Below are 12,402 nucleotides of genomic sequence, written 5' to 3'. Positions count from 1 at the left end.
TGCCAGAAGAGACTAAGATTATGGGAACAGAAAGGTCTTAATAGCCTTTCTAAAGGATGTCAGACAGTTAATAGCGTGGATGTGAACCGGAAGAGAATTCCAAAGCTTAGGCGCAAGATATCGAAAGGCCCGACCTCCTGTCCTGGAAAGCCAGATTCTGGGCACCGTAGCTAAATGTAGCTCTGCTGAGCGAAGGGGGCGCGACGGAATGTAGTGTGAAATCAAATTGCTCAGCAAAGCTGGACTAGCACTTTTCAGGATCTTAAAGGAAATACAAAGTGTTTTGTAGTGAATGCGTCTGTCAATAGGGAGCCAATGCAATTTACGGATAGTGCTAAAAACTGAGCAGAAACGTGGCAGACCCACTAAGGCTCTGGCCGCCGCATTTTGGATGCGTTGCAGTCGTGTTATCTCTGCTTTGTTTGCCCCCCAAAAAAATACATACAGTCCCATACCTAGTTGGAGAAGGAGACAAAACACAATATCGTATTGAAGACCGATAATTATCTAAATCACCAATGCCAAACTGCAGTTTCCCACAATCCTTTACAACCTACCTGCCACTCTTAAGATTCAGCCTGTTCAGGCAATATGTTAGCACTTGCCCATCTTGAAACACAGTGGAGAGGGCAGAGTCCTCAGCAGACAGCAACACTGAAGGGACGGTATCAGGCCACAGACCCAAGGCAAGCAAAGAATTGCCATAGGACTCACTGGACGTCAAGGTGGAAATATGCTTTAGGATAATCTCTTCAACACACTACAAAAGAAAACAAAATTGCAAAACTGTCTCTAATCTCCATTGTAATAATTTGGTTGAATTGCATGCTTTTCACAAAGATGTGCTTGTTTAGTCAGATAGTAATTAGAGAAACTCATTTGATTAATTAAACAAAAGCTTAATTTAGAATAATTATTCAGAGAGTGAACATTTTTCATGCAACGGCAGTTCAAATAAATTCTCTATGGAGCAAGCCTATTAAGCATTCACAAGAGTGGCCATTTTTCTATAAATGCTTTTGAAGTGTTGCGTAGGAACTGTCATTTCTATTCACAATACCCATTTAGTTTGAAATGGAGAACTTCAAGTTGACTTAAATTCATGATCTGCAAAGTGAATAGTGGTTCAATGAGCAGCATCTTCAAAAGCTGTTGGATAATGTAATCTCCCCTTGTGGGCACTACTTATTCATAAAAACTGATGTAATGCCCTTCGTGCCAAGTCAAATGGTAAACATCAATTTGATTTCCCTCCCAAAATCTTTTTCAAAAAAGCTCAATAAGAAACATGAAAACAGATGAAAATGCTAAAGCGGGTTAGACATGGCTTCCATCAGCAGATGAGTGTCTGACCTTAGATCGCTAATTACATGTTTGCTGCACAAAGAAGAGCACACTGATCTGGCCATAACTCTATGGTGTGAAAACTGTTCCTATAAAATGTGTCTGGCTGCCCCAAAGCCATCTCGAACCACTTCAGAAAAATATATCCTCAAGTGGTCCAGCAAAAGGGGAATAACCATCTGTGCCATCGACTAAAGAGCTTGGGACTTATGTTCCAAGAGACACAAGGCGTTACATGATTTAACAAAACAAGGACTTCCCCATTAACTCAATCCAGTAAAATTCTGCTGGATGGGAAGGAGGATGATGATGGTTCGAAACTGCACCGGCAGTGGTGAAAATGTGCATTCTTAGCAGATGAATAACTAATATGCTCTTGGAACTAGATGGATAGTACAAGGACATGGTAATAATGGCTGGGCATATGGGATTGACTAATCTACAAAATTAACATCAACTACAGATTTTCATGCCTATTTGGAACATTTTATGGGTAGTGAATGATATAAAAGTTAAGTAGGAATGCAAACATGTCAATCTACACCTATAGGGTGAGAGGAAAAGAAAACTAAGCTTAGGCTAAGGAGAGAGGTAGCATTTAAAGGACTAACTGAATGTTATATACACAGATATATAAGAAAAGGCTTTGAGGATACAGGGGCATTATTTCTGCATGCAACATGGAGAGGGAGCACTAACCAATAAAAAGAGAAGCTGGCTCAAATCTTGAATTATGTAAATTTTTATCAAGAGTAGAAATACACCATTAAGACTCAAATAATCATTATAGTAGTGTTGATGAAAAAAAACAAATGTATAAAACCAGTTGTTGAATGTATAGTCTTTCTACCTTTATTCTACACAAGTTACATTTAACTATAATATAAATGTTTTCATTGAAAGGTATAAAAAAAGAAAAAGAGGAGCCTTAGTCCCTCGGCGACAGATAGAGGTGAAAATGCTGAGACATCTGGAAGATAGGCTGTGATGGCAAGCAACTAAGTGGGCAGCCCGCAAAGAAGCTGGCCTCATCAAAGAGAACATGAAAGGATGTTACACGGCTTCTTTAAAAGCAATCAGTGATCTGCTCAGACTCCAGATTGAAGTATTTAGAGAATGTTAGGCTTAATCTCAGCAACTGGCAAAGGCAATTCAAGGGCCTCAGCCAACTTGTACAAAACCACTTTAACAAATATAAAGTTCTCGGAGGAACTGTCAAAGGACAGCCTCAGGAGAATCGACTAACTCACAGAAGTTCTGGAAGCCCAAAATGGAGACATCTTCACAGTAAAAAAATAATAATAATTTAAAAAGCAAGTTTACCTCATTACTAGACTCGAACAAAAGAATAACTTTGGCGGAGGTATGACAAATTCCATAGGTTGCCCCATATAGGTTTTTGCTCTCTGCTCCATTGCGCCCAACCCTGGACAATCCCAAAAACGGAGCTGCAGCCGTAGATGACAATTATTAGTAGCAATGCAGATATATATATATATATATATATATATGTATATATATATATATATATATATAATAAGGCCATCAGGCGAACAACGGAGACTTACAAAGTCACGACTGTGAGGAGTTGGCTGTCACAGGGATAGACGCTGGCAGAGGAACGGTCAAAGGACCGACCGTCCTTTTGGAGGCTGGAGATGCACAAGGAGGAACTGGAGAGGGTGGGGCATAGCCATCAAAAGAAGGTGAAAGATGCCACATTAGAGTAATCGGAATCAGAACCAGGGGACGGAAATAAGGGCGTGATCCGGAAACACCGGACCCACTGCCAGAATGGGGCCTGGCACTGACAATAGGCTCTTTCCCACCAAAGTAGGATGTGATTCCAAAGAATACATGGAGGTCAGAGTTGGAGAACATATTCGCCAACCAGAAGACCTATCCTGCATCCGAGAGTAAAACTAACATGAAGACGAGTCTTCCACCTGGTAAGTCATTAATTCGGAATGAGAAGTGTTAATCTAAACTAGGACAGTGCTCTGTACCAATCCCAGAAGCAGGTTCTGCAGACATGCTAAACTGGATGTTCAACGTTGCCATAAGATGCAAAAGAAGTCTTCAGCAGTCCACAACAGATTTCTGAGGTAATAAATCAGATGGGAAAGGGGCCAGGGGTTTTACCACCCCCTCGGTCAAACATATCCCAAATTTTTTATGCTTTGGTACTCCCTTGGCACAAATGCAGACATCAATCGGAGATCAATACACACCAATATTTAGACCAATTATAACTGGTCTAACTGGGGACTCTGAGCTCAGTGACTGTCAAAATCAGACCACCAACAGGAATATGGTGCTCCTCCAAGATTGGAAAAATCTACAAACTTTCAAGTAAAACATCCATACCACCTTTAACACCAGTTGGCTTAGTGTATGGTTTGTCTTGGGCGGTACTTAGTTAGCTTTTGTCTTCTTTGCTCAGTGGAGACGTGCACATAAGTTTAGGGAGGTCGTAGCCAGGAATATACTCTCTGCTCGATTGCTACTCTTACTCGAAAACTGGGCATAAGCAAGGGAAAGCCTGAAATCCTGCCCTACTACTATGATCGGGTCAGGTAGTCTGGAGTCGCTCTCAATGGGATTGTCATCAGCATGTTAATGGAGGCAAACATGACAATGAGGATGGCTGCTCGAAATTTCTATGGGAGCTGGATCAAAAGCACATATGAAGTCCACTGAGGGTAGAGATGGTGACCACAGCAGACTATAAAAGGTGATGACTTGAACCCACCTGGGCCCTGAACAATCAAGAACTCCAGCCCACTTAAAGTGAAAAGCTTTGACAAGAGACCAATAAAGAAATGTGCCCAACCAATACCATACCTTCAGCACTGCAAAGAACAATATCCCTTCAGTAACACTCTTTGTGGTAGATACGCTATGCAACCACAGATTCAACACCTTTATAAAAATCCCTAGGCATCAGACTGGATTCAGAAGATTCCAAAAGGACGAGTTACTTACCTTCGGTAACAATGCATTTGGTAGAGACACAGTCTAGCTACAGATTCCCTAACTTAGAATATCCCCAGGCGTCAGCCTGGATCTGGAAAACTTTCTGCAGCAGTACCTCTACTCTCCGAGTGGGTTCCGCCCTGACGTCATCTACGCACGTGCTGCCAGCGGAGTTATATAAGCCCCTCCCGGCACGCAGACGTCAGTTTTTGTCAGAGAAACTTTTCCGCACCTCAACGCAGAGCCACCACCAAAAACTGAGAATATGGGAACAGTGTGCAAAAGTTGAAGAAAAATAGAATCACAAAGGACAGTCCAGGCACTGTATCCTGCAAACCAGTAGAAGGATGAGCAGAGCACCACTCTGAGAAGCACCCCGAAAAATGCGAAAGCCAAACCACCTGTGGAGAAGGAGGAAGATGTGAAAAAACAGTACAACAGATGACAGAAGCCTGCAACTATAATGTATAACCGTGAAGGACCACAAGTCCAGAACATAGGATCAAAGAAAATTTCACCATAAGACGTCCTAAGAAGAGACGTTGCAACCCCAATAAAAGACCAATAGAATGTGGCAGAGCTGATAGACATGAATCAATGGGTCTCAGGGGTGGTAAGAGACCCCAAGGCGACGGAGAAGGGGAAAGCGGAGGGTGGGAAAAAACCTGAATAGATCCCACACCGTACAATCCAGGTACAGGGTTGGAAAGGACACATGACATATAGGCACACCGCCAAATCAATTGAATGGGTGTAGTAGAGCAATAAAAACAGAATAAAAACTGTGTGTTGGAGTAAAGTGAAAAAGTCACCCTGTAGAAAGGCAAGCCACCCGGAGGGAGGCGAGTACAAGCGCCGTATGTTGTTGTGAATTGCACCTTTTAAAAAATGTAAAACCACTCACTTGTTTTGATTCTGTGCAACTCCTCCCGCCCCGGTCCGTCACGACGTGTTCTGTGCCGATTGAACGGAGGGCAGGGAAGGAAGGAGTTGAACTTCAGGATGTGCGCGCTGCGGCAAAGAGACGGTGGCAGAGTCTGTCGGGAGCTGCTGTGTAGTGCGGCAAATCTACTGGGCACTACAAGCCCTGTATGCTGTTGTGAATTGCACCTTTAAAATTTTTTAAAACAACTTACTTGTTTGATTCTGTGCAACTCCTCCCGCCCTGGTATGCACACGTGTTCTGTGCCGATTGAACGGAGGGCATGGAAGGAAGGAGTAGTACTTCCGGCTTCCCAGTTCTAGACCCAGTCAGCGGTCTAGTGTGGAGGCGGGAGGGGACTACTTAGGGCACATGTCAGGAAGGACGGGCAGCGGACGAGCCGCCAGCACGCCAGAGGAAAGCCTGTCCGCGGCCTGGGGCCAGGTCCCCTGCCCATTTAGCAACCGCTTACAATTACACCTCTGAAGAACTTCAGTCGATGCGCCCCTCCTTATCTAACTCATGTGCGCATAGTATACAGATAGGTCTTACAGGGCAAAAATGTGATCACTGCCCCTACGCATTGACGACTAACCAGGGGAATATTGGAAAGGGATCCGACTTCCAAATGACACTGGTTAACTGTAGGTCTCTAAGCAAGCACAAACATGAGCTCTACGATCTTCTCATGGATAACCAACCTGATATCATGCTATTGACCGAAACATGGCTGAACGAGGATTCTGTACCAGATATCCTCGAAGCCCTCCCCCTAAATTATGAGATTTTAAGACTGGATCGCCCTATAAGCAAAGGGGGGGGGGCATAGCAATGATCCATAAACTGTCGATAGAATGCTCTCTGGAGATGTTGGCTGTAGAGAACAGCGAGGCGGGTCTCTTTACTATTGCAGCAAACAACACCCATGTCAATAAAGGCCTTCTGATATAACGACTACCTGGCCCAGTTCTACAATTTGCTATCAGTCTTAGGGAATGTCATACAACTAGTACTGCGGTATGCCAGGGTACTGGTGTTGGGTGACCTCAACCTACACTTTGATGACAGGGATAATATCCCGGTGCAGGAGCTCTGCCAGGAGCTGGCTGAGCTTCAGTTAGTGCTACAATCCACTCTCCCGACTCACCAGCATGGACACTTTCTTGATCCTATCTTTGCCAATTGAGGTGAGCTTAGGGTTGACACTCCAATCCTTGTCCCATGGTCAGACCACTAAGTCATCCCATTTAGTATTTTTATTCCTAAATCCCAAGTTGTGTTAAAATCAGACTCAGGCAGACCCCTGAGGAAATGGGCCAGTTTCTCAGCAACCAAGTTCAATCTTGCTCTACAGCAGGGGGGACCTCTAGGTACAGCAGGGGGGGACCTCCAGGAGTGAGGGAAGTTGAAACGGCCTGTAGGGATTTAGATCAACGTATTATCGAGGCACTTGACAAGGTGGCCGCATGGGCCCCCAGTGCTCCTAGGAGGCAGGCTAGATCCGCACCATGGTTCAACGAAGAGCTGAAGGGGCTGAAGTCCTCCTGTAAATGTCTGGAAGGTAGGTGGAGAGAAGATTTCTCAGAAAACAGGAAGGCCACATATAAATCCAGTCTTAAGCAGTATCATGCTTTAATAAGGAAGACGCGAGCTGCGTACTACAATATGAAGATTGAACTAGCAGAAAATTCCTCTAGAGAGCTATTTGTGGTTTTCAAGGAGCTCTCGTCCCTTGATAGAACCTCTGCCCCTAGTAAAGACTCTGTTGAATCTTGCAACGTGATAGATTATTTGTCTGACAAAGTTTAGAAGATCTACTCAACCTTCCCGGAGGAGGCACGTAAAGGGAAATCTGATAAGACGGGAGTATGTAACATGGAGGAGGCTTCCTGCCTCTCCAGTTTTAGCCTTCCCTCTTTGGACGACCTCAAATTCATAGCTCTGAACATCAAGTCAGGCTCCCCGAGAGATCCTATGAAACCAAGAAATATGAGGGAGAGTATGGACATTCTGGAGCCCTTACATTAGGCACCTCATCGGACTCTTTTGAGGCAGGATTAGTTCCCCAAAGGTGGAAAGAGGCAGTGGTTGTCCCCATTAAAAAAAAAACGGGGTCAGCGCCAGCCAGTTGGAGAATCTTCGACCTATATCTCTCCTGCCTTTTTTCGCCAAGATTGCGGAAAAGACTGTCAATACTCAGTTAACCAGGCACATGAACCAGGCCGGGCTACTCCACCCCACGCAATCGGGCTTTCAGGCAACCTATTCCACAGAGTCAGCGCTGCTTTTGTCCACTGAAACCATCCGCGATCAGGTCGATGCTGGATAAACGGTGGCGCTGATTCTGCTGGACCTTAGTGCAGCATTGGACACCGTGGCTCAAACCATACTCCTTCAGCACCTTAAGGAAAGTGGACTGACCAGCCTGGCTCTGAAATGATTAAGCACTTTTCTACAGGACAAGAGCTTTCAAGTATCCCAAGGGCCGTACTATTCCAAGAATATCAGGTTAGATCAGGGGCTTCCCCAGGGCTCTATACTTCGGCCTACGCTTTTTAATCTGTATTTGGCCCCTCTGTCAAAAATCATTGAAAAATACGGCATCAGTGTCGTGTCATATGCGGATGACACGCAACTGGTAGTATCTCTGTCCCAATCCCAGGAAGTACCCGCCGCTAACTTCTCCACATGCCTACAAGAGCTTGCAGTTTGGATGGCTAACAACTGCCTAAAGCTGAATGGAGATAAGACCGAGGTCCAAGATGTGGGTAAGGGTCCCTCGATATGGTCATCCAGATGGTGGCCGCAGACTCTGGGTACCACCCCCACCCCTAAGGAGGAGGTGAAGAACCTGGGGATGTGGCTAGATTCTAATCTCTCCTTCGACTACCACACCAGAACTGAGGCGGGAAAGTGCTTTGGCATAATGAAAGGCCTCTGGAAGATCTTAGATTTGCTCCCGGTAGCTGCCAGGAAAACCTTAGTCCACGCACTTGTCACCTCTCGCTTGGACTACGGAATGCACTGTATATTGGCGCCAGTAAAAAGAGCGTGCAAAGATCACAATGCATCCAAAACGCAGCTGCCCACCTAGGCCTGATGCTTCCCAGGAGAGCCTCGTACAAAAATGCCTGAACTACTTTCCACTGGGTCCCAGTAAAGGAAAGATTTTTTTTCAAGGCCCTATGTATCAGTCAGCGGATCTTGATGAGGAAGGGCCCGAACTACCTTTACAACCTACTGTCCCCCCTATACTCCTACCAGGGTCTTACGTTCTTGGGGCTCAGGGCTGGTTCAGGTCCCAGTTATAAAAAGAATGAGAATGGGGGGCCGATCTTTCCGCAACCTGGCTGCTAAGCAGTGGAACCTGCTTCCCCTGGAGCTTCGGATGGAAAAATCGGAAAAAACCTTTTGGAGAAAGCTGAAGACATGGCTTTTTCAGTCATAGAGCTTTTTTGGTCTCTGCGTGCTCTCTGGTTTCACATCTCACGTAGCAACCTCTGGCCGCAGCGCGGGGACACACTAGTTCGTGTAACCAGGCGCTTTACAAATTTCTTTATTATTATTAGAAAACCCCACCTGAAAAGGTCCTCAAAGAACGGGGAGGACAGGCGGGCGTTAAGGAATCAGCGGCTAGACTGTGTCTCTACCAGATACATCGTTACCGAAGGTAAGAAACTCGTCAATCTGATAGAGACATCTAGCCACAGATTCCTTAATTTGGAATAGATACCAAAGCCATACCTCCTACGAAAATTCAATAACTATTTTTTTTAAAAGATACCAAAGCCATACCCATAGAGGAGGCGGGTCTGCGACTGAACCCCATGAAGTTCCCGAGGGAACGTAGCCGTCAACAAGGTGACGAAACACAGTGGGGACACAAGCCAACACAGCCACACCAGGCCATAAAGATCATAAAGGAGAGGAAAACATGGAGAGGCAAAGGCACCACAAGCTGTCCAAGAACAGCATGAAAACCCCTGTATGTATACCGGGTGAGAGAAAGAAAACACAAACTAGATATGTAGGTGTGAAGCACAAGTTACTACTTGTGTAAGAATAATCCGTAAGAGACATTAGTTAGTGATAGATTCCTTAGAATATCCCAAGGCGTCAGACTGGATTCGGAAAGTTTTTCATCAGCAGTACCCCTGCGCATCGGTAGCATGGGAACCACTCTTAGGGAAGAAACAATCCCGCATCAGAGGACAAGATCATAGACCTGCGGCAGAAACCACAGAAGGCTTAGTAGTCAGCCAGAAAACGCATTTGTACCAAAAAGGGGGGCTGATCCAGCAGCCGATTCAAGAGCGAGGCCAACCAAGGACCCAGAACACAGTATCCCTCACAGAAAGTGTAACACCCGTCCAAAAACCAAGATTTTACCCGTTCCAAACTTAAGGAATTAAGAAGCAACTTTCCCTTTTGGTGCTTATAGGGATTGAACACCATATATTTGGTCTTACTACAGTTGATTACAAGCCCCCTAGAGTTACAGGCCCCATCGAATCTATTGAGGAGGTGCTGGATTACCGTTGGGGTTCTTGCAATCAATAGGGTGTCATCCGCAAATAGCAAGCAGGGAAAAATTCTGCCCGCCATTTTTGGAGGATCTCCATAACAATTGAAAAGCTCACCTATAACTCCATTTAAGAAAAGTGTAAATAAAGTAGGGGCCAGGACACACCTATGGCGGACACCTTTTTGGATATTTTTGTTGCCTGTGAGTCCATCATTCGAATTCCACCTAACCTTTGCGAAATTATTTACATGCAGGCGCACCAGGATATTAAGCAGATATGGTGGTATACCCATATCTCTCAGGACGGACCACAGTTGAGTTATATTAAAAGCTGTTTTTAGGTCCATGAACACAACGTACAGGTGACCTCTATTCATGACCACTTCCTTCCAGATTAACATAAGGAATCTGAGGACCTGATCCGTTGTGCTCGTGGACTCCCTGGAGCCCGCCTGGAGATCGGAGTACATGATTATTATCCATCCTCTGTTGGATTCTGGCTAATATAACCTTCCCAAAGATGTTTGGGGAGATATCAATGAGGCTGATGGGTCTGTAGTTTTCAGGAGAGCCCTTTTCTCCCTTCTTGAAAATGGGGATAATTTCAGTGCCCCTCCAGGACAGTGGGACCTCTCTCCCTTCCAGGATGGCGTTGAAAACTCTTGTTAGTAATACCCCCCATATTTCAGGGTCTGCCCTAAACATTTCTCCTGGCAGTTTGTCCAAGCCAGGTGCCTTGCCCTTTCTTAATTGAGTTTATAGCCAGAATAGTCTCCTCAACCGTGATTGATATTTCTTCCCTTGGCGGCAGAAGGAGCGGGGCTTCCAGGGTATCAATTTTTTTTCCTCCCCCCTCGGGGCTACATACAGTCTCCCAAAATACTCCTCCCAAGTTTGGGGCTGCAAGTGGAAACTATATTCTGTTTTCAAGCTGCTAGAGCCTTTGGCCATTAAGTGCCAAAATGTTTTGACTGTTCCTCATCTTTGAGGATCCACAAGGACTCTCCATTTCTCAGCCCCCCAATCTTTTCTAGCGTTTTTCTGGCTGCAAAGATAGTTTTTCCTGGTCGCTATGTGGAAACTTTGCTCGACATAGCGGGCATCTTTTGAACTGAGTTCTTTCCATGTGGTGTAGGCCGCACGGCGTCAGTAGGCCCAGCGGCCCGCGTCTATTACCGGAATGGAACTGATGGCGTCGAAAGTATTGCAGTCGATGTCGAGGGTAGTTTGTAGAAGTTTGAGGAAGTGCTGCGCTTCGAAATTGCTGAAAAGTGTTTTTCTAGCCGGAGCGGAGAAACTTTCATCCGAACCCAGTGGCGGAAAAAAACAATCGAAGGATGGAGCCGATGCCCATGCACAGTATTGTCCAAGGGAGGAGTCACCTATCTCGTGACTACAAATACTTCTTCCAAGAAGACAACAACCTGCAATCATCCGAGCACAACATCAGGTGGCGATCTAATGCATAGTGTACAATAAGCAGCTCATATGCCTCGAACATGGTATTTATCAAAAAAACTGCACGAGTCAGGATCATTAAGCTTTGAGTTGATACCCGCACCATTCCACGACAGAATTGTTAAATCACTAACAGTCGCAATATTTATCTGGGGATCACTATTATTCAGTTGTTTTCCCTCATACTCGGGATACATATTAGGCTGAGCGATTGTACTAGAACGACTTAAATTATCCTTTACCCGTTTATTTAGTTGTGCCCATTTATTACAATAAGTCCCTTACCTTCACCTAACATCTGACTAGGGGCTCTATTGAGTCTATCTAGATCGTCTAGATTTGAAAGTGGCTGGTATCTATTTCTGAGTTCAAGACTCCTGGTCCCTCTGTTAATGGCTTCATGCAAGGTGCCATGCCTACTCGTCATCAATGCCCCCTCATTTGGTGTTAGATTCCTATAAAAGAAGGCAAATGGCACTAGACTCCCCGCCCTACTCTATGCAGACGATGCTGTTTAAATGGGTCGCACACCAAATGCTTTGAGGATTTTAGTTAGGGGATTCGTAGATTTTATGTATAGTCTTGACCTTTGTACCAATTTTAAAAAATCGTTTTTAATGTGTTGTGGCCCAAAAAAACGCCACATTAATAGGATCACTTTGGATTGTCATATAGTTACTGCTTATCTATATACTGTGTTAAGTTAGCATGAGCTTAGTAAATGTTTAAACACCATTTTTTCTTTTGCTGCTTCTGCACACGACACTTAATTGTTGATTTAGCTTTCAACCTACAAGAGCGTTGTGGTTTACATGAGAATAATATGTTATTGCTCTGATATCAGCTTTGCTTAGTAAACTATGTCTGTACAGAGAGTGCTGAAGCTTCAAGGATAACTCGACACAGAATTGTTGTGAGGTCTGATCTACGCACTCTCATAGACAAAACATAAGTGCAGCTCCTGCCAAATTCTGGCTTTAGGCGCGTTTTATATTGCTTTGCTTAGAGCACACACACACACAATTGATGCGGTTCGCATGCAGAGAGAGCTGGTGGAAGCTGATGTGATCTCTTCATACTAGGATCGTGAGGTATGGGGCCGCCCTTCTAAAAACCCAAAGAGACCTTCTTAGATATTAATATAATATGCTAGTTAGGGAGGGTGAGAATTAGGTGT

At 44.8% G+C, this 12,402-nt stretch overlaps 1 protein-coding gene across 1 annotated transcript in view; it reads right to left on the bottom strand.

The window, feature by feature from the left end:
- The window catches only part of MDN1 (midasin AAA ATPase 1), a 2,221,312-nt gene that overhangs the window by 1,057,809 nt on the left and 1,151,101 nt on the right, over positions 1-12,402 (bottom strand). The window contains exon 48 of the mRNA XM_078648266.1: positions 558-760. Within this exon, the coding sequence (XP_078504392.1) occupies positions 558-760 (203 nt within the window). The remainder of the gene's footprint in view (positions 1-557; positions 761-12,402) is intronic.

The sequence above is a fragment of the Lissotriton helveticus genome, chromosome 6 (assembly GCF_964261635.1).
Source record: "Lissotriton helveticus chromosome 6, aLisHel1.1, whole genome shotgun sequence".
Classification (NCBI taxonomy): domain Eukaryota; kingdom Metazoa; phylum Chordata; class Amphibia; order Caudata; family Salamandridae; genus Lissotriton; species Lissotriton helveticus.
The sequence above is the reverse complement of the archived record's forward strand: the minus strand, read 5'-3'. Positions and strand labels throughout refer to the sequence as shown.